Below are 22,038 nucleotides of genomic sequence, written 5' to 3'. Positions count from 1 at the left end.
CCAATCCCTGAGATGGTAAGCAATTCTCCTAGGGGCTCCCCTTTCTTATGCAAGCCTCCCCACCTCCTCCCTTGGGCTCCTATGCTCCAGGCCACAATCCCCCTGCCTTCAACACAAAACTAGGAGCACCTCTGGTCCCCCGAGACCTTGAAATCATCCAAGCCAGCCAGTCCTAAGCCTGCTCATCTTGCCTCGCCTGTCCCTTCCTCAGAAACCGCACGAAATACTCTGGCCCACCTCTTCTGTCCCCTTGGCTCCCTCTGCCTCCCGATGCCATGCCCCCAGCGGCCCCAGTGGCATCCCGGGGTGCTCCTCTGGGAAACTGGGAGCAAGAAACTATCTTTCCAATGGCACTTGTCTCCTGATCTGTTGTCCACATCACACCTGAATAGTAATAAAATCTATATTTTAAAACCCAGGATTCGGCCAGCTTTCCCCGGCGAGGATCCGAACCAGCTGCCAGCATGGCCACCAGGCCCATCAGCAGACAAGCCTTCGGTCCCCCAGCAGAGGCCCAGGCTCCGGGTCCCCGACTGACAGAGGCCGTGAGTGGCGTGGGTTGCGGTGTAACACATCTATTTTAGAGTCATTTCTTACACGGCGCTGCTCACTTACTCGTGCTTTTCGGGATAGTCCAGGTTTTCTACAATGAACAGAGATTGCTTTCAGGAAAAAAAGAACCGACCATTGTGGTTTTTAAAAAGACCACTGGGCAAGAGGGAGACATCGTGAATTTTTGTTTATTGAAGTTCTTTCTAGTCCACCGGAGACCATAACATTTACTGGCAGGGTTAGTCTTCACACAAATGCTTATCAAATACTGTGTTAATAATACAAAATAGCAATTCCACAAACACAGGAAGGGTCCAACCCCGGCAGGACACTTCTGAAGACTCATGCCACAGGTACCATTGTCAAGCACTGTAGACATGACAAGCCTATAAAGGTGAGTCCCGAAGACCATCAGAGCTCCTGTGTGCCCCAGGAAAGGCCTTCACTAGCAGCAAGACCTGGGCGGGTCTCTAGGACACCTGGCCGTGGGAACAGGGCCGGCGGCCGTTTGTTCAGACTCAGAGCCTGGAACTTGAAATTTTTCAGAGGCAGAGCAGCAGTCCCCAAACGGGGGCCACTTCTTTCTCGAATGGATCCACTCAGTCACTCCTGCCCGCCCGGCCCGGCCTGAGCTGATGCCCACACGCATCCCAGCGGGCTGCCACCGGAGGGGCATCCAGGGTGACCATCCAGCCCCAAGGACCCCCCAGAGCATGGGGTCGTCACCAGGGCAAGAGACCCCAAAAGCTGGCCTTGAATCCTCTCAGTGGGGTCAGGTCCTCAGCAGCTCCCTGTTTCTTTCTCCTGAACTGTCCCCACATAGCTTTAGGGCGCCCAGGCTCCCAAGGATGGCACCGTGCTGACCCTGCCAGTCAGCAGGCACTGAGCACCCAGTCCAGTGCCCATGGCTTTCCAGGAGATTCCCAGCAAGAGCCATTTTTAGAACAAGGGTTCAGACCCACCTGTGGGTCATAAAATCAATGTAAGGGCTGCAACCAGCAACTTGAAAAAGTGACACAGGCAGGATGAGATCGGACAGGCAGGCAGCGCCCAGTAGGTCCTCTCTCATGGTGGCACTATAAACTGGAATCACAGTGTAACTTCATGGCTAATTAATCAGACAGGTTTGGAAAACACTGGTGTCGGGGAACAACAGGAGGACAGCAGACCCAGGACGTGGTGGGACGGGCAGGTCCCAGGGCTCCCAGGCACTGTCCCATGTGGGCCGCCCCTCCTAACCCACCACCAGGGTGAAAGTCGGCTGGAAAGCCCATCATGACATCAGGTGTGTCAGGACCCGTGCAAGCTGAGGGCAGGTGGGCAGAGAGCCCAGCACAGACCTGAGGTCTCAGTCACGGCTCTGCCTGGCCCGGCAGGTCCCAAGTCCTCACCCCAAAATGGCTCGTGGAGAAAAACAGCTACTTCCATTAATCCTTTTGTAAAATACCACCTCATTAAGGCATCTAAACACCCCTCCATCCTGCAGATGCCGGCAGGGAAAGCTGTCTGCACGAGCGTGAACCCCACAGGGGACAGGAGATGCAGGTATCATATGAGGAGCTCAGCAGTGGCCACTAGGCAAGTCCCAGCTCAGTGTCCCCAGGTCGATGTCCCAAGCTCCCAGCACTGGGCTCTGATCCCCATCAGCACGTGGGTGACGGGACTTTCAGCTCAGCCTGACACGGTGCCATCTCTTGGGAGGTCTCCTAAACAGATCCCAGGAACCACCCCCACTCAGGCCTGAGGCCAGAGGTCAAGTCACAGCGTCCCTGCCCCAACCGGGGGCAAGCCCCCCGCCCTCAGCCTGCCACCTCCCAGCTTCCCCTCCCCATTCTGCAACCCTGACCCCAACGAATGGGAAGTACTTGGTGAGCTCTGCAGGGCAGGCATACCGAACGGAGGCAGCTTCCAGGGGCTGGCCGTGCCCATGTAGCCGCACATGCGCACATGCCCAGGCACGCACACGTATGTACACACACATGCACGGCTAAGAAGACGAAACTTATCCCCCAAGCCTCTGCCCCACCCCCGGGACCTGCCTGTCTGTGGGCCATGTCAGGTGATTTAATACTGGCTGAACACATGGGATTCAGAGGCCGGAGCCCTGAAATACCCCGGAATGTACGAGAACTAGCATAAGGCATCTGTCTTTACCCACCAGATGCTCGCTGGGAGTCGCAAACTGAGGCTCATCTGACTTGACAGATCCTTGTTCCAGGGGTGCTGAGACCCCAGGTCGGACCCTGGTGCTGGGCCCGGAACCTTCCCAGGAGGGGCCGGCTCTGCCCGGGGCCTGCCTGGGCTACTAGGGCTCCCGAGGTCAGGGTGTCACAGACACTCGACCCAGGTCCCATCGGATGAGCAAGGCCTTTCCTCCGGGCTCCTGAGGGGAACCCTCATGGCGACTCCTCGGCACCGAGTGAGAACCTGAACGTTAGCCTCATAAACTCTAAATCCAGAGCAGGCAAGCAAGCTCCCAGGACGCTCTTGCCCCTCTGACGAATGGCTCTCAGGGTGTCCCTGGATGTTTCGGCCTGAGAAGAACTGGTCAAGTAACAGCTTCTCATCCCTAGCTGCTCCCTCCCCTGGACCAAGGACCGGAGCAGAAGGACAGGGGCTGCTCAGGGTGTGCACCTCTTGTCCCTACACTGTCCCCACTCTGCCCGCTCCAGAAGCTTCCCAAAAAGGGACAAGAGAGAGTGGACATAAACACTCCCACACACGGGGACATTAAACTGGTCTGGTCACGTTCCGACCGCAGGGCACACCAGCAGGTGAGGCGAAGAGGTGCCATTGTGTCACGTCTGCCCAGAGCGCCAGCCCGAGAATTCTGACATCACCCCATGCTGCAGTTGATTGGTGACGTCTGCCACGGTCACAGATCTCCACCCTCCCTGATCTACAGACAGGTGGCTTTCCCTGAGCAGGGGACATCCCCCAGCCAGGACTTTGACAGCAGAAAAGCAGGCCCTGGCCACCTGGTAGAAACAACCCACCAGCCTCCTTGCTAAGTTTCTCAGGACCGTAAGAGGCATGTATTGGCCCATCTTTGCCTAATTTGCAGGCAACGTCTGCTCCCTTTCCTGCAGATGTTAATGTCCATTGTATTAGGAGACAATGTCTAGAATAGAAATGCATTACAGGGTTAATTTCTCCTTTGTAACAGTGACTAAATACTTTCTTCCTCACCTGGGACCCAAGGGACCACTTGGCTGTCACCAGAAGTAACCTCAGACCCATCCAAAGCTCTCCCCGTGGGACAGCAGACAGGCCTGGCCACTGTGCTCTGGGCTAAAGTTCACAGCAACACTTCCCATGATGCTCTGATCCAAAAGCTGCAACGTTCCATGCAGTCTGGGCCGCCTCATTTGGACACCTTTGCCTGCAGGGTGCTGGGCAGATAGAGGTACCTCCAGATGGCATAGTAGTGGGTACCAGCACCAAAGGCCACAAAGAGATGCCAGATGGCGTGGGCAAAGGGGATCCTCCCATCACTCTTGAAGAACACGGTGCCCAGGCAGTAGAAAGCCCCGCCGGTCACCAGCTCCCAGACGCCCTCGGTGTTGGGCTGTCGGGAAGGACAAGAGTGGGGCACAGGTCAGAAGAGCAGCCGGCAAGGTCGGGAGCTCCCGGCCATCCCCCACCCCCACCTCAAAGGACAAGGCAGCTGGGGCTCCTGGGTGGTGGCGTCTCAACACGGTGAAGTCGCCCCATTTCCCAAGTGAATTCTCATGTGGAACTCGTTTCTATCGACATCTCAAGGAATCTTTTATAGCTTTTATCTTTTCTAAAAAGTAACACAGCCCCTGGCAGAGAAGCCCAGGGCCATCGCCAGACCAATGGGTGAACAACACGCCGTTCATGTTACTCCATAAACGAACCGTTCCTCGGCCTGCGAGGAGGCGGATTCTGCACCTTGAGGACATCACGCGCCGTGAAATAATCGGTCGGTCACCCAAGGACCGACCATGTGTGACTCCCTCGCGGGAGGTCGCGGGAGGAGCCAAGCCCACAGAGACAGGAAGCGGAACGGAGCTCCCCGGGGCTGGGGAGGGGATGGGGGTGAGCGCTGGCTGCGGGCAGGACAGCGTCTCAGCCCGGGAAGAGGAGCCGGGAGGGGCGGTGGGAGCGGCCGCACAGCGGTGTGAATGCACTTAGCGCCGCTGCGCCGGACGCCTCAGCACGGTTACAGTTGTGAATGTGTGCATACTTCATCATCACTTTTGAAAAGTCACACATGCCCGTGGCAAAAAGTTCTAGAGAAAACAAACAAAAAATGGCCAAAAGAAGGCGCCTGGCCGTCCGACATGAGCACCCCTGGCACCTGAGTTACTGCGTCCATTTGACAGACGGGCAGGGGAGGTGGGGGTCCCCTACCTCTCCTACTGCCTCCCTAGGCGGCTCACGCAGACACATTGGGCCTCAGTATCCCCTTCTCCCAGAGGAGAGGGTCCTACCTGACAACCCTGAGCGTCAGACTGGGGCCTCTCCGGGCAGGCGGGACTTACCATTGAGAGGATGGCCAGGGCGGGGGAGAAGCCCATGACCACGTAGCCCACCAGCTCCACAAGCTTGTACCTGGCGGGACAGAAGCGACTTGGCCTCAGGACAGAGCCCCATCCTGGGCAGGAGGAGATACCCCGACCACAAGAGTGAGAGCAGCCCTGGGCGCGGGCAAGACTGGGCGACCTTGGGCATGTCTCTTTCCCTCTCTGAGACTTGGCTTCCAGGTCCATGGAATGACCCCCAAGGATAGCAAATGCAGACACAGCAAGCATATGGGCGCTGCCCACCCTCGAGCTGGGCAGACATGACTCTTAGATCCCGGCACCCAGAGGACCCAAGTGCCATGCTCCAGGGATCTGAGTGGCAGCATCAGCTGATTCCTATGGCTGTCCCTAGAAGTCCAGGAGTCTGTCACCCCTTCTGCTTCTAGAGCCCTGTTTATTCACTCCCTTATTCCCATCATGTCACTGGGCAGGATGGATGTAAATGGGGTCCAAAGGGCTCAGAGTCGCTCCTCCGTATCTACCGATGCAGCTTAGGGAAGGCAGGGAACTCACGACACCGTTCAGTGGGTCTAGGAACCTACGGTGTCTTTCAAGAAAAAGCTTTTCTATGGGCTGTGGCCCTGGTGGCCATCCATGGGCCCGGGCACGGGGACACCGGGCAGAGCTGTGCCCTCGTGCTTCTGCAGCCACCCGGGTCTCCTTGCACCTGAGGGCCTGCCCACCACCGCAGCCCCCGCACCATCTTACCGCTCGTGGAGCAAGAAGACATAGACGGTCCCAACGGAGGCCATGGTCCAGACCAGCCAGCGCATGTGAGAGGCCCAGGGGCCCAGCTCCCGGAGGTTCAGCCTGGGGGGGGCCGAGGGCACAGACTGAGGGGGTGCCGGGACCTCGCCCTGCAGGGCCGGCCCAGCCAGGTTAAGGTGACCCGCTGTGGCTGCAAAGGTAGGCCATGGGCTCTCGTGGGAAGACGTGGGGAGAGACGGAAAGAGAAGTGGACCCAGGGAGTGATTATTAGAGGGAAATCAGCCCAATGGGAGCCCCGGCGTGGAGGGGAAGGGCTTGGGAAGCCAGCAGGAGTTGGAACGTGCGCACAGCCGAGACCCCGCCGGCTCAGTTCCAGGGTCTGGCCGGGGACACGCCGTTTGGTACCCACACGGTCCGCGCTCTCGCGACCTGCTAATAAAACGCCCTTTGCTTTAAGTCAAGATTTTATGCAGGAAGCTTCTACGTAAGTCCAATCTGTCAAAAATAAAAATAAAAACAAAAACAAAAATGGGGGTTTTCTGATTGAGGTAGGGATGGGGGAGCCCAGACGCCCCCTCCACCTCTGTGGTCCCCAGGACCTCCAGGGCTCTGCAGAAAACAGCTTAAAAGCCAGAGCAATACAACAGAAACGTAATTCTACACTGCCTGTCCCATGTGCCCTCTGCACCATGAGCCCAGGTGTCCAACCAGGAAGCCCGCCACCACGCAGCACCTCGGTCTCTCTCCCTCACCCTCCACCCAACCAACCCCAAGTTCTGCTGAGTCTTCCTCCGGAGCAACTCACACCCCAGGCACGTATCCCCACCTCGGCCCGGTGCCCCTGTGCTCCCTGGGAGACGGCCATACCCCCGGCCACCAGCAGGGGGCCACACAGAGCCACTGCTCCGCTGTCACAGCCAGGGACGAAGAACAGAAACTCCGGCACTAGATCAGCAAAGGGGAGGGTAGTCAGGATGACGCTAGGAATCCATGACCTCCTCGTTGCAGCTGAGCACAGACCCCAGCTTGACTCTTCTCGTCCACATCCACGAAGACACCTGAGGTTACCCGGCTCCCGACCCCTGCAGTTGCTGCCTGCTCAGCTCAGGGCCATGGAGGAGCGGCCGGCAGGCTGAGCCCCTCCTGTGGCCTCCAGCTTCTTGCCTGTGTTCTTGGCACACTCGGTGGCCTCCCGCCCGCCCGCCCAAGCTGCACCCCTCACCTAGGACCTTCTAGACTTCTAGAAGCCTCTGTCTGCCTGCCTACGTGGCATCTGACCACCTGGGACATGCGGGTTTTCAGAAGGGAAGCAAGTCCCGTCCTCACAAAGCCCAGGAAGAGCTAGCAGGATGATGCCTCCAGGCAGACAGACAGACAGTCAGCAGGACTGTGGTCGCCCTTGGGGGGGATGGTGCCTGGAGAGGGGGACACAGGGGACGAGGAGGCTGCTGTGTGCCCATCTGGGTGCTGGCTGTAGGGTGTGAAAAGTCGCTGAGATGTACACTCATGACCGCATAGTCTCCAGGATTGGCGCACCTCCAAACAGCAATGGAAAAAAATACGATAAAAATACATTTAAATATATATATATAAACAATAAAAAGTAATTGTCTTTGTATACATAAGCGAAACCTATCTATTGGATGATACAATGAAGCAGAAGGTCCCCAAAATAGAGACTCCCTGGGAAAAACTGGAACCAATCTCCTATGACTCCCTGCTCCTCTGAGGCACACCTCCTCCAGGCAGCCCTCCAGAGGCCCTTATGCCACGGCAGGGCCCTCTGAGCACCCATGGCTGAGTGTACACAGGCCCATCTCACCATGCCATCACTGTCCTCTCACAGACCCTCGTCCACCGGCGGAACATCCGTGTCCTGACCCCCAGCACCACCTGGCCATGCAGTACACGGTCAACAGATGTGAGCAGAAAGGTCCTTCATCCCCTGCAGAGACTCTGCAGTCTCCCAGGCTTTCAGCGTGTGACCTGAAGCTTAGCATTTTCTTATCCAGAACTTTCAAAAATGCTGAGTGACTGGCTGGGGGGCACTTAACCTGGTACAATCTGTGAAGGGTGACCTGGTAAAACGGTTCACCAAGTCACTAAGGCCCATGCCCTGCTACCCAGAAGTCTAAGACGGTCTCGGAATTTATCCCACCACCGTCAGTCAGCTCAGTCATCCGAAGCTGCTGTTTCTTCAGGTCAGGAAAGGTCTCCTCTGAGTCCTCTCATCAGATTCAGGCCAGCGGAGCCACACACGTGGCTCAGGGACAGTCGCACTGGCCCTCTTTATGACAGCAAAGGACAGGAGTGTCCCCGTGCCACAGATCCCCACAAACATGGCCTGGCCCGAGCATGTTATGCCGCCGTAAAAAGGACGAGGAAATTCCCGATGTGCCGACGTGGGAACACGTCCGAGCTGCGTCCCTAAGAGAACAAACAAGCGCAAACCGCAGGACAGCGGGGCCGCATCCTTCCTGCGTGTGTGTGCGTGGGCACTGTGTACCCACGCACTTCCACATGCACGTGCTTACATGCCCTCGCCCTTTCACGCATAAAACAACGCTGCTCGATCCCGAGACGCTGGCCCTGAGGGCTGGGTGAAGGGCAGCGTTTTACCCGCCAGATGTGAAAAGCAATTCAAGCGAGGAGGAGAAAGGGAGCCAGCCGTGCGTGGGACCCCGGAAGCACTCACCAGGGCGTGTAGGAAGCCGCGATGAAGAAGTAGATGACCATTCGGTCACACATGTGCAGACAGTGCTCCACCATCCTGGGGCAGAGAAGGCGGCGTCACCCCAGCCGCCTGGGCCTGGGCGGTGCTGGCCCGCCTCTCTCCAGCCACCACCCGGGGGTCTCAGCCTCCCCACCTCTAAGTGACCAGAGTAGTGGCTCTCACACCAGGCTCCCTACCCCCGAGGGGTTAAATGGAGATGCCTGGGGTCCCACCAAGGAACCTCCTCTCCTTCCCTCTGCATTTCTATTTTATGTACTGGACTTTTCAGCAGATTTCAAACGAGGAAAGAATTCTGTGGCTAACAAAAAAAGTGCAAAAACTATTCGATTTAGGTGCCCCTAAAGACCCTCTGGATTCCGGCATGGTGGTTTCAGGTCCAGGCTCTGGAGCCAGAAGGCCTGGGTTCAAATCCCAGCCCCAGCTGGGCTGGGTCAAGGGACTATGTCCTTGACCAAGTCCCCCCGCCCCGCCTCTCTGGGCTCAGTCCCCTCCTCCGTGAATAGGGAGGCCATCAGCAAGGATCACCGAGCCACTTTGAGGACTGAGCTAGAACCCAGCTGGTGCGGGACAGGAAGTGCTGAGCGTCCTCCAGGCAAACTCTGGGGCCCCGGCACGTGCCCCACGCCCGTGGGCTGGGCAGCGGGTACCTGAGGTGGCTCTTCTTCCAGGCGACTGTGTGGAACACAGTGGACACCACGAAGAGCCCGCAGAGGCCGAGGCCGTAAATCCAGGCGGAAATGGTCTCCCAGTCGTTGTCCGACAGGAGGTAGAGGTTGGAGCTGCCGAGGATGCTGGGGACGATCCAGAGCTGGAAGCAGGCGGGGACGGGGGCAGGTGCGGGCCAGCCTCCGGCTCGGGGTCCAGGGCGGCGCAGGGCCCTCCCGTTCCTCAGACCCACGCCGGTCACCGGAACTTCCCACTGTGGTGGGACCGTCCCTACAACTCGCGCTGCCCCGTTTGGGAGCCACTGGGAACGGGGGCCACTGAGCACCTGAAATGCGACTTGTGCCACTGAGGAAAGGAATTCTTAATTTTATTTCATCTGAATTGAATTCAGTGTCAATGTCCACAGCCGCACGGGGCCAGGGGCTGCCATTCCGGCCGGCGCAGATCTGGAGAAGCAGAAAGCCAAGACTCCGTGCCGCCAGGAGCACCTCTGGCTGCTGCCCTGCACTCCGTGTCCCCAAACCCCCCGGCCTGGGTCCCCAGGCACACCACGCTGTCACACGTGTGGTCCCTCTGAAGAAAACGTCCCCCCACCCTGTCTGCGGTAGGTGAATGAATGCGCGTCATTCTTCATGCCAGGAAGTCTGAGACGTCCCCAGAGCAGAGAGGATGCTCGGAACCATCACTCGGTCCCCAGGGCCTGCAAAGCTGAGGAGCCAGCCTGCGGGGCCACGTGGCTCAGGAGCTCTCCCAGGACAGAGGCTGCCGCCCCCGCCCCCGACCCCGACCAGGGTGTGTGCCCCCTCAGCTCCCGCCCCCAGGAGTCAACTCACAGCGTGGGTGGCACAGTTGGCCGCGTGCTCGTACTCCGTGGGCTGGTACCTCTTGTGGGCGGGGACCCGGTGGTTCATGAACCTGGAAGGAGAGGCACCCCCCCCCCCCCCCCGGGGAGCTCAGGAAGCCGCAGAATTCCCAGGAAGCCTGAAGACCTCGGCCCCTGGGGAGGGAAGAGAGGGACCCCTCCCCCTCCCACGCCCCTCCCCCACCCACCACTCCTCTCTCACTCTCTCTCAACCTTCTCTCATTCTCTCCAATCTTTTGTGCCTAATCCCCATTGTGCTTTGTTAAGTCCTGGGGTGCTGCACTTCCTGTTTGTATTTTCTTTACCGTAACTGACCCACGGCATGGCTCCCGGGGCACAGCTTGGCGGGTTTACATGTGCACACTGGACCCAGGCAGAGCCAGGGCTCCCCTCCAGCCCCTCACAGAGTGCCCTCCACCCCTCCCTGGGGCACCCTCCCCCAAGGAAGCCAGCTCCCCGCCTTGTCACCATCGATGAGAGCTTCTCAAACTTCCCTTCAGTGGGAACCGACACACCAAAACCTGTTTCCCCCAGATCCCAGTTCTTATCATGGAGACCCACAAAGCGGAGGAATGAGTGCGTGGCTCGGGACAAAGGGTCCGTGCCGGTGCAGGGCACGGGCATTTATTGAGCCCCTTCTGAATACTGGCGTCATGTTAATACAGTTGGCTGAAAGTTTGCTGAGCGTTTTCTGTGCCCCCTCAGGGACCATTTGCTGAGCGCCTACCATGTGCTGGGTGACAGTGGGTGCTCTCAGAGTTCAGACAAAGGACCGACAGAGGAGCTCCTTCCCCCACAGGGTCCGTGCACCGTGCAGGGGCAGAGTACACACTGGGCTTGTGGTCACAGAGCAGGCAGGGAGCCCACCCCTGGAAGTGGGGAGCCCATGGAAACACAGCACCCCCATTAGACCAGAACAACCAGCCCACCGGCCCATCCCCTTCACAGGTGGCCAGGAGGAAGTTGTCCATGGTCACGACTGACATATTAAATATGTATTGACAACAAAAACCATTACGGCTTGGGTTGTTTCCTGAGGTTGGAATCTGAACCCCCAGCACCCGAGAATGTGGCCTTATGTGGAAACAGAGTTGTTGCAGGCGTAACTCATGAAGATGAGGTCTCACCACAGCGGGTGGGCCCTGACCCACTAGGACTGGGGTCCTTATTAGAAGGGGGAGACACAGCAGAGAGGCCCTGTGACGGCGGAGGCAGAGACTGGAGTGATTTGTCCACAAGCCAAGGACACCCTGCGGGGTCAGCAGCCACCAGGGCTGGGACGGGCCCGGAGCAGACGCTCCCCCTGAGCCTCAGAAGGAGCCGGCCCTGCTCACACCTTGATCTTCTGGCCTCCAGACTGTGAGAGAATCGCTCTGTTGTTTTAAGCCACTAAGTGTGTGTGGCCATTTGTCACCGCAGCCCTAGAGACACTAACACAGGTACACACAGTGTTCATTTTGATCACTTCTGCCCTGAGGGCCCCAGGGACCGTGCCAATTTGTGCTCGGTCTGCTGGCTGGGCGGGGCCGGAGCTCAGGCCTTTCTCCCAGGCGGGAGCCGGGTCTCACATGGTACCAGGCGCGGCCTGGCTGTCTTCTCTCCTTCTGGCCCTTTCACCAACACCCTGAAGGCCACCCATCATGCCAGCCGCACGGGTTCGAGGGTGATGTCACGGTTGCTGTGGCAACCCAGAATGGGCAGTTCTTTATTTCTGGGCTCCACAAAACTGTCCTTGTCCCCCACCCCCACCCCACCCCGTGCAGTGGCAGCTATTGAATGTCCCGCAGTGACAAAGGCAGGCGAGAGAGAGCCAGGCGGGGAGACGGGGCCCGGGCCGGGGCCGAGGCCAGGAAATCCAGTTCCCACAGCCCGCGAGGACCAAGCACTTCGTTCAGCCTCTAGGCAGGCATGTTAGGGCAGCGAATGAATTTATGTCTTCATTTCCTTCTAATTTACATGCGGTCAACTTTCTCTTTTTTTTTTTTTTCTATAATTTTATGAGTTTTGCAAACGTAGAGAGTCATGTTACCCTCACCACAGTCAAGACAAATAGCAGATCCTTCATCTGCCCCCCGCCCCCCCCCTGCCAATCCCGTCATGTCCCCTGGTCCCAGCCCCCTCCCCAGGCGTGGTGACCGCAGCTGTCCTCTGTCCCCACAGCCTTGCTTTCTCCAGAAGGTCACACAGTCATACAGTAGTCCTAAGCCTGTTATTTTAATGTCTAGAGCAAATTTCTTGTATAAAGGCCAAGTGCATTCTTAGGTGAAAGGAAACTGCTCTGAATGCCACATAGGGGTTTTCTTACTTCTCTATTCAAAATGTGAAGACAAACTTGTTTTATACAGTAAGAAAATGGACCTTCCTAAATCCAGCATTTCCAGCTCCGGCAAGGATGCTCAGGTTCCTGTCCGCTTTTTCCCTTCCCTGCGGCCCTCGGCGTTTGCCTTGTTTTGCTCCGCTCCCCGCGCATGAGATGCATCGACAGAGTCCTGCCAGGGGTCCCTTCCTTTTCATGGCGAGAATATCCCACCGTGCAGGCGTGTAAGGCCTGCCTATCCGTCCCTTCCCCAGCAGAGGGGTAATGGGGTCCTTTTGAACAGCTGAAATGCACAGATAACAGGTAGAACGTTCGACAACAGAGCTGCAGTCAGATAGGCCGCCTTCGAGGTTGTGGGAAATGTCTCCTAACAGAGCTGACATGGCCAGCAGGCCACGGCTGGTTTAATGTAAGGAGGGACACGGGCCTTCCTGCCCTTCTCTTGAGAACAGAGCCCCCATTGGTGGCCACGTGGCCCCTGCCCTTGATGGGTGGGAGGGCAACTCTATGCAAACTTAGCCAGGATCCGGAGCTGGATGCTGGCAGGGGGGCGAGGACGGAGGTCATTTCCCATCCTGCACCGGACAGGCGGGGGCTTTGCAACGTGGCTCCGGGGGCTGGAAAGCCCCTGCACAGTCACCAAGCAGCTGTGTGACCGACGGGCAAGTGCCTTACATCTCCGGGCTGCAGCTTCCCTCTTTATCAAGGAGGTAATATCACCTCACCTGCAGGTACCTTGAAAGAAGCCCACACGGTGCCTGGCACACAGCCGTGCTCAAAGGGTGGGCGCTCTTTCCAGCACTCTCTGGGGGGGTCCCCGAAAGGGCCCAGGCACCGTGTGCTTACTGGGGCGTGACCCACCCAAGTACTTCACAGACAGCGTCCATTTAAAGCCTACGCCACCCTTGCAAAGTGGATATTATTATTATTCCAAACTGAAGGTGAGGCTCCAGGAGGGTAGGCCAGCGGTTCTCAATCTCAGTCACACAATAAGAATCACTTGAAAGCCCTGACTGGCGTGAGTCAGGGGCTGGTGTGGCTCAGTGGATTGAGCGCTGGCCTGAGAACCAAAGGGTCGCAGGTTCGATTCCCAGTCAGGGTGCAGGCCTGGGCTACGGGCCAGGCCCCCAGTTGGGGGCGTGTGAGAGGCAACCACACATTGATATTTCTCTCCCTCTCTTTCTCTCTCCCTTCCCCTCTCTCTAAAAATAAATAAATAAAATCTAAAAAAAAAATGAATCACTTGGAAAACAGACGAATGGACTGACAAAGCGTGGTCCATCCATACGCCAGGCTCTCCTTCGTGCAGGACCCCAGACCACCAGGCTCAGCAAGCAGCAAATGGGGCTCAGCTCGCGTGGGAACTGCACGGGGTGGCTGAAGCTGCCTACAGTGCGTGCCGCAAAGGGGCCTGTGCCATGCACGTGCGTGGATCTCGGCCTGCGGGGAAGGAATGAGTGAGGAATCAGCAACTGCAGCCGCGGGCGCAGGGCGGGCAGGAGGCAGCCACCCTGGCTCAGAGGTCCCCGACGCTTTGACCGGCCTGCTCCTCTCAGAAGCTCGTGACAGCGCTGTCCACTGAGCAGGGCTGAGAGGACAGCGGTCATTTCACACAGTGATTCAGCAATGAAGCCACCAGCAGAGAGGGGCTTCAGCGAAGGCTGCCACCCAGAACTTCTGACTCCTGGGTCACAGTCCAGTGCACCCACCGCCCCCTTCATCCCTGTCCGTGGTCCTGATGGGGGAGGCTCTGCCGTCCGTCCTTTACACTCTCATACAACGCGCACCTGGGCACCCTCTCCGGATGGATGTGCATCTGGCGGCAAAGGAGGGGAAGGGCCAGAGCTCTGTCTGTTCTGAAACCACTACCTCATTGGCCAGTGGCTGGTGCAGCCCGGACCACCGGTAGCCCAGAGCCCCAGCCCCCTGCACCCTGCCTTCGTCAGGCCCCCCCACCTCGGAAAGCCCACACCAAGCCCCCGAGCACCAGTGCCTGCGCCACGGCCAAGAACAAAAACGCCAGGCTGCTTCTGCACGGGCTGGAAGACCCCGTGGTCCAGGGGTTCTGCCTCTTGGTCCCCACCCCTGACAAACACCCTGCGCGTCTTCCTCGCCCCAGGAACGCACCCCCATGCCCCACAGTCAGCATGCCTCCTGGCCCTCCCGGCTCCTTTCTTCTGCTTAAAAGCCCCTAACCCTCCTCTCAGCTGGAGAACTCCATTCAGCCCACAGAACGCAGGCCCAGGGCCCCCTGAACGCTGCCCTTGACCCCTGACCTCGCACCCCCATGCAGACCGGGCCAGAGCCACCTCCTCGCCCCTCGGGCCACTGCACAGGCTTGGACGCCTATCCCTCTCCGCTCTCCCGGAGGGCTCCCTGCGCGTGGTGGCTCCAGCCTGGTCCCGTCTTCCTCCCGCTGGAGTGGCACAGAGCCAGGTGCGCCACAGGGGACCCCTGGCCGACAACCAAGGGGCCCATCCTCTTGGGGCAGCTATTAAGTTGTTCAGACTCCAGGCAACAAGTTGGAACGGGCCAGCCTTTAGAACCCTTCGGAAGTTCAAGAATCGACAGACTCCTGAGACATGGGTGAACCCAGCCAGGTCAAGTGTCCCGCCCAAGGTCACACAGGCTCAGTCAGCTGACTCGGAAAAGCGGAAGCAAGGAGGGAGCACCAGGGGCGAGGCTGGTGAAGGGAAGAAAATGGGTTTTCTTTCTTTACATATATATTTTTTCTCTTTATATTTTGTGTGGCTTCACTGGCTACAGTGTTCATTTATTTCTACTCTAGTAATTTTTTTAAAAACTGAATAAAACGAAAACTTGTTAAATAGAAAAGCCTGTGTTTGAAATCAGTCTTCGATATCAGACGTCCTCACACCTGCCCCACCGGAGTCTGGGGAGTGGAGGGGCTGGTCCCAAAGAGAGTCCTGGCAGGTCCCCAGGTGCCCACGCACGGCAGGAGGGAAGTGAGCCGTGGAGGGACGGGCGCCAGAGGGCTGTGGGGACAAGAGGACACACCCGCAGGCCGAAACGGGGAAGTGTCCCAGACGCACGCTCTTCGGTCCTACACAGAGAAACTTCAAGGACCGGCAACAGGAGGCTTGAAGGACGATAGCCAGGACAGCGGCTACCCCTGGGCACGAGGTAGGACTAAAGGGGACGCGAAGGGATCTCCGGGCAACACTGAACGTCTCGACCTGTGTGCCGGCTCTGCACGTGTGCTGAGTTTGCGAGCTGTGACGGAAAGGCCTGCTTTCCTGGGTGCTACCCAGGCAGAGAGGGCTAAAAGACCAGCGGACTCAGGCTCCTGCTGGGCTGGGGCTGGGTGGGTCTGAGTCCAACGCAGTGGCAGCTTTCTAAACCGCTTCCTGGGGCCTCTGCAGCCCAGCTGCAGCCCAGCTGCCCCAGGGGGGGCCACATTTGCTGGCCCCACCTGTGGACGCCTCCCCCTACCACCTGGGCCTCCCCGCAGCCTGGGCTCCCCCTCCTGCTCCCTCCCCTCCGGTCTGGAGCAGCCAGGCCTAGCCTCAGAGCTTCTGCAATTTTTCCCTGTCCATCTGACCTGGGCCCAGGGGTCTGGAGCCCCCAGAGAGAAGCCAGCCTCCTGTCCTCGATGAGACAGGTCAGGGAAAGCTTCTGCGGCCACTCTTTCCGGGCTGGGCTGTAAGTCCCCAGAACAGAGGACTTACAGAGATTTGTGCAGAAGACAAAGGGGGTCTGTCAGTCTGTCTCACAGAGGCAAGGCCAGCCCAGGGTCTAGGAGGCCCAGCATGGAGCCGCCCCCTCCAGCCTGGCCTTGGGGCCCTCCCTATATCCAATCATGAATTCACTGCTCCTGGAAGGCAGACAGCGTCTTGGCTCAGTCTCTGGGAAACAGAGTGGGAGAATAAACAGCCCTCGGGCCGGTGCCACCTTGGAATGGAAATCCAATCCCAGGAGAGAGAGCACGGGAACAGGAAGGGGAAACTGAGCGAGGGGCGAGGAGGGCCGAGGCGGGGCCGAGCTGCACGGGGCATTGCGTGTGAAAGGTGCCTTCAGGGGGTGAGCGCCTGGCGGGACTGACCAATGAACCAACTGTGGGTGTCCAGCCAGTGGCCAGGTCTGGGGACACCCCTGCTCCAAGTGCCTTGAGGCCTGGCTGGGGAATGATAAGCGAAGGGACAAGACCTGCTTGAGGGTGAGGACTTGGGACACCCCTGGAAGGACGGACTGTGTCTGGAGGGATCTGAAGGCGCGTGTCTGCACTGCTGCTGAAGGGGGGCTCCTGGGTGAATCCCACCCCTGTTTCAACCAAGGAGGCGGGCAGCAAGTGCAGCCCTGCTGCTGCCCAGATGGCAGGTCCCGGGCATCTGGCCGCACCCTGTCCCGGGTCGTCTCATGTGCACCCCCTCACGTCATCATCCCAGCAGCCCCATGGAGGAAGCATCACCCCCCCCCCCCCCCGCCACTCGCTCTACGCCCTCGAGCAAACCCAGCAGGGATAAAAGTGTCCTTACTCACTGGCCGGCTGCGGATTAGATGACATGATGGATAAAAATGCTTCCCCAGGGGCCTGGCTTGCAGCCTGGGGTCATCTTTCCCGACTCCGTAAGGCCCTGTCCCACCATAGCCAGCAAGGCAGACGCACCGTGAACCGCTCCCCACCCCCTCCTCCAGCGCGCAGAGGCCGGCGGCCGGCAGGGAAAGCCTTGCCGCGGTGGAAGATTCTCCGAGAGCCCCGTGGGTCTTGAGAAACTTGCTTTCTACAAGCTGCCTCATATCCTCTCTGGAAAAAGGCAGACTGTAAATAACGCCTATGACATCACTCACCACCACTTTGGAGCTCCAACTGTATACTCCAACAAAGCAGCGGGCGGCGACGGGAGGGACCGCGAGGGCCCACTGCACGGAGGGTGCAGAGGACAGGGAGACGGGATTACAGCGGATCAGATCTTTACCATGAGGATAAAATGCTAGCAGCAGAGGACACAGAAAAGGCTGGAAGCAAACAGAGCAACGCGTGTAGCAGGGACGATCTCAAGACGGTGGGATGAACGGTAACTGTTTCCTGAATCTTTTTACCTCTACTTCCCATGATTTAAAAAGTGCTCTCCAAGGACCCCGTGCTGCGCGTATAACCACAATGCCGTTTTCCCATGACCTGTTTAAAGTCACATTGCATTGAAGCCTGAAAGGGGATGGACGGATGCCTTCGGGGTTAAGTCGCTGGTCCAAAGCCGCACGGGCAGTGTTCATTCAACAGGTGTGGACTGTCCCTGCTCAGAGGCCAAGAGCGGTTCTGGGTATGGAGGAGGCAGCACACGGTGGCTGGACGACACCTCCCAGCCTCCCTGGCAGTGACGTGTGGGCACACAGGTCTTGCTCAGGGAACGAGAGACTCTGCTCTCTTCTCACGCACTGAGAACCCAGCTTGTTTTTCTTTCCAAGTCAAGAATTAGAACGCTGCCAGGACCCAGAAGCACCCTGCGTCCCCTTCCCAGCCTTGACTTCTCCCCTCCCTCCCTGAGAGGGAGCCACCGCCCTGGTTTTGCAGTAAGCACTACTGGCTTTTCACTGCCCTCCCTCTGCATTCCTAAACCACACCGTTGGGTGGCCTGGTTTTGAGCGTCATGGGACAGGAGTCATACTTTCTCCAGTGTTTTGCTAATGCTCAGCTGTCTACACAATGTCCCCACACGGGGCCAGGAACTGGGGTTCGTTGTCCCTGCAGGATTCTACTCCCTTGTGTGGGCACACACCATTCTACCCACGACGGACGTCTGGGTGTCTCCAGGGCTCGCTGGCCATGAGCAATGTGGCTGAGATCTTTGTCCCTTTACGCTGGCGCACCTGCCACCGTTGCACTAGGGCAGACGCCCAGAAGAGGACCGCCCCATGTTAGGATGCGCACATGTCCGAGTTGACATGATCATTTCTGTGTCCCGAAGTCCTGTAACGGTACTGTCACACTGCTCCTATCCTGAATGATAAGCGCAGTCTCTCATTGTGCCCTTATTTTGCATTTCCTTTCTCGCCAGTGAGATGTGCAGAACCTGTTCCTTCTGTTCCTTCTTCCGCAAAATGACTGGCTTCGCATTTCCTGTGGGGCTATTTGTCTCTTCCTTACTGAGCTCTTTCTGTATTCTAGATCATTATTACTTGTTGGTTAAATGTGTTGCAAACGCATCCTTCGAGTGTGTGCCTTTTCTTCTATTTTCTTTGTGGCATTTTTTGACAAAGAGAAATTCTTAATTTGTAATGTAATCCAGTGGATCCATCCTTTCTTTTATGGGTTTCTACTTTTGTGCCTTCGGTAATCTTTCCCTACCACAACGTCCCAAACATATTCTTTCACGTTTTCTATACGTTTTCAAGTTTCTTTCTTAAATTTCCGTTTCAAGCATTTAATCCAGCGAGGAGCGCTTCTTCTGCGCAGTGTGAGGCAGGGTTCCAGCTTCACTGTTGCCACCTAGGTAGCCCGTTGTCTCCCATTTATCCAGCGGAGCATCCTCGCCTCGTTGACTTGCACCGTCGCCTTTGCCAGTCAAACGTCTTTATGTGCATGAGTCTGTTTCTGGTTCCTCTATTCTGTCCCCTGGTTGATGTGCTGAGCTCTGCGCCAACACTACACTGGCACTCATTCCTGTCGCTGTATGGTAAGTATTTTCCTGATGAGATAAATCATTCAAGGACTCTAGGATGGACTCTTAAAGGTCAGCTGGTTGAACCATCCACTGAGAAGCTGAGGGTCAGAGAGGGAAACATCTCACGCAAGGAATGTCACACACCATTTAACTAGGGACTCTGTGAAGGGCTGAACATTTGTGTCCTCCCTCCCCCAAAAGTCATATGTTGAGCCCTGGCTGGTGTGGCTCAGTGGATTGAGTGCCAGCCTGCAAACTGAAAAGTCGTCAGTTCAGTTCCTGGCCAGGGCACAGGCCTGGATTGCAGCGTGGTCCCCAGCTGGGGGTGTGTGAGAGGCAACCAATCAATGTTTCTCTCCCTTTCTTTTTCCCTCCATTCCCCTCTCTCTAAAAATAAATAAAAATAAAATCTTTTAAAAATGTATATGTTGAAATCCAATTCCCAGTAGGATGGCATTTGGAAGGTGGGACCTTTGGGACATAATTAGGTTATGAGGGTGGAGCCCCCATGAATGCGATTAGTGCCCTTATAAGAAGAGGCCAGAGAACTAACTAGCTCCTGCTCTTCCCACCGCGTGAGGACACACAGGAAGTCAGCAGTCTGGAACCCAGAAGACGACCCTCACCAGAAACCAGCCGTGTGGGCGCCCTCACCTCAGACCTCAGCCTCCAGAACCGTACGGAGTGATTTTCTGATGGACAAAGACAAACACCCGTCTCTCACCCTGAAGAATATTCTTGTCCTGTTCAATATGGCAGCCACCCCCTGGCCCCTTGTGGCTACTGAGCACCTGAAATATAGCTCGTCCAAATTGAGGCGGGCTGTTAAGTACAAAGTACCCACCAGATTTTGAAGACTTGAGGGGGGGAAATAATTCCATTTCCTCACTGGACTCAGAACTGATAGAAGCGGCCTCAGCCCAAGCATGGGAAAATGGGTTCAGGGTTCAGCCGCAGCCCAGCTGGACAGCTCTGTTCCAGAGCAGACAGCCCCTGTGGCCAAACCTGGGCCATTTAGACCAACCCTCCTGTCTTTGCAGATCAACCAGCTAGGGTCCAGAGATGCTGAGACACCTACCCAAGATCACACAGCAGGCGTGGGGCAGGCAAGGGGCAGGCAAAGTCCCCTGGCAGAGCCTTCAGCGCTCCTTCCCTGCCTGTCTCACCCAGAGCCTTCAGTCCTGGGCTCTATCTCCCTTTTGGGTGAACACACCACCCACTCAGATGTCGCAACAGCACACAAGACCCTTGAGAACTGAGAACCCCAGTGTGCCCACCTCAGAGGACCCCACGGACTTGTGCAGCAGCCCCTCCCACCTGCAGGCCGAGAGGCAATCTGCAGGGACTCACCCTCACGTCCTTCCTCTGCGTGGCCCCTTCCCTCATGGGATGCCCCAGCTTTATGAAGGAGACACTCAGAACATATCTTCCCCCAACCCCAAGAAATGGAGAGGGAGCCTGAGGAAGAAGGACCAGCCCTGCCTCCCCCTGTCCCTGCCCCCATGTCGTGCTCAGGGGGGACCTCTGGGGTCAGCTGTGCTCAATGTGACCGGAACTTGCTGAACCTTCACGGCACCTGGGACCCTCGACAAAGACCCGCATGAACGTGGGTATGAACGCAATACCGGCACCGCTCCAATTCACCCCCTGCCCCTCTCAGCTGGGAGGCGGGGGCGGAGACCTGAGGGGGACGGGGAGAGGTGAGGGGGCAGGGCAGGAGGGGGGCCCCCTCGGAGAGGAGGCTGCCCAGGACGGAAGAGAGGCCCAGGCTGCGCTCCAGGACTGCACATCCTGCCCAGACGGCTCAGGGCTGAGGGGCGACTTCAGGAAGCAGAGTCATGCCAGCTCCCAGGTAAGCCCACCCACCGTCCCCAACTCTCAGGGGGGAAGGACCTTAATAACTGCGCCCCCCCACCCCCACCGCCCCTTAATTAGGAATCAAAGTGGGGAGCTCGCCCTTGCTCCACCATCCCCTGGGCGTATCTGTCATCGCCATTTAAGGAGAAGAGCGTGAGTCTCAGGGGACCGAGGACCGGGGACCTCCCACTGAAAAGGCCACCACCGTGCACAGGCAGCCTGAGCCTCAGTTTCTGCACCTGAAAAAAGCACCTACCCATCCTTCCCGCTTGCTATGAGGGGGGCCAGGGGTGGGGCTGAGGTCCAAGCGAGGGGGGCCAGAGGGGGTGCAGGGGGGTAAGGAGTGGTGGCGGCGTGAGGGACAGCGCCTTTTATCTTTAACAAAACGGCGCAGACACTGAGCGGTTACTCTGCTCCAGGCGCGGAACGAAGTGCTTTCCTGGGATCACCTCGCGGGGACCCCCACTGTGGGAACCCTCGTTATCCCCGTTGTGCATTCCTGGAAACTGAGGTTCAGAGCAGCAGAGAGACTCAGTTCAGGGCACCCCGCTAGGGGAAGGGCGCTGGGAGCCCGCGCCCTCCGGGTCCAGGGCGCAAGGCGGGGCGCGGGGACGCTGGCAAAGACCCCGGTGCCTGGTTTCTGGCTTCCCGCGGCGGGCCAGGGTCCCCTCGTCGGCTGGAGCGCTCTAGGCGGCGGGGGCAGCGACAGAGCCGCGGCCGCGCGCCCTCTGCGCCCCGCTCCCCGCTCACCTCGCGTACTTGGTCTTCTGGAAATCCAGGAGCCGGGGGGCGAGCATCGCGGCCGTTCCATCGGCGTCCGGCCCGGGCTCAGCGATCGCGAACTTGGCGGCCCGCGGGGAAGGCGGGCGCCGGGCGCGGGCGCAGCAGGTAGGCGGGCGCGGGGCGGGGGTGGCGGCGGCGGCGGCGCGGGGCGCGGGGCCCTAAGCCCGGCCAGTGTGCCCGGAGCCGCCGACGCAAATCCCAACCAGATGGTGGCGGGGCGGGGCGGGGGGCTCCGGGCCAATCGCCTTAGTCTCCGCGGCCCGGCTCCCTCCTGGGGCGGGGCGGGGCGGACCCTCCAGCTCTGTCCCCGGGTAAGGGAGCGGAGCGGGGGGAGGACCAAAGGGGGGTCTCCTGAATGCAGCCCCTTCGTTCTCTCCCGGCGTCCT

At 58.3% G+C, this 22,038-nt stretch overlaps 1 protein-coding gene across 1 annotated transcript; it reads right to left on the bottom strand.

The window, feature by feature from the left end:
- Positions 1 to 1,597: 1,597 nt before the first annotated feature.
- MMD2 (monocyte to macrophage differentiation associated 2) lies at positions 1,598 to 21,739 on the bottom strand. The gene is made up of 7 exons (XM_090288670.1): positions 21,620 to 21,739; positions 10,044 to 10,125; positions 9,192 to 9,352; positions 8,506 to 8,580; positions 5,811 to 5,912; positions 5,061 to 5,130; positions 1,598 to 4,120 (listed from the first exon to the last, which is right to left on the bottom strand). Exons 1-7 carry the CDS (start codon positions 21,664 to 21,666, stop codon positions 3,917 to 3,919), a joined length of 741 nt encoding a protein of 246 aa, XP_090144796.1. The 5' UTR covers positions 21,667 to 21,739; the 3' UTR covers positions 1,598 to 3,916.
- Positions 21,740 to 22,038: the final 299 nt, after the last annotated feature.

The sequence above is a fragment of the Furipterus horrens genome, unplaced genomic scaffold (genome assembly GCF_987537825.1).
Source record: "Furipterus horrens unplaced genomic scaffold, mFurHor1.1.pri manual_scaffold_10, whole genome shotgun sequence".
Lineage (NCBI taxonomy): Eukaryota > Metazoa > Chordata > Mammalia > Chiroptera > Furipteridae > Furipterus > Furipterus horrens.
Note: the sequence above shows the minus strand (reverse complement) of the source record. Positions and strands in the feature narration are given on the sequence as shown.

Excerpts from the sequence above, each read along its gene's own strand:
- MMD2 (XM_090288670.1), bottom strand. The coding sequence starts at position 21,666 with ATGCTCGCCCCCCGGCTCCTGGATTTCCAGAAGACCAAGTACGCGAG. Across the intron at positions 8,581-9,191 it reads TGGAAGAAGAGCCACCTCAG|GATGGTGGAGCACTGTCTGC; the intron begins GTACCCGCTGCC and ends TCTCTGCCCCAG. Across the intron at positions 5,131-5,810 it reads GTCTTCTTGCTCCACGAGCG|GTACAAGCTTGTGGAGCTGG; the intron begins GTAAGATGGTGC and ends CTGTCCCGCCAG.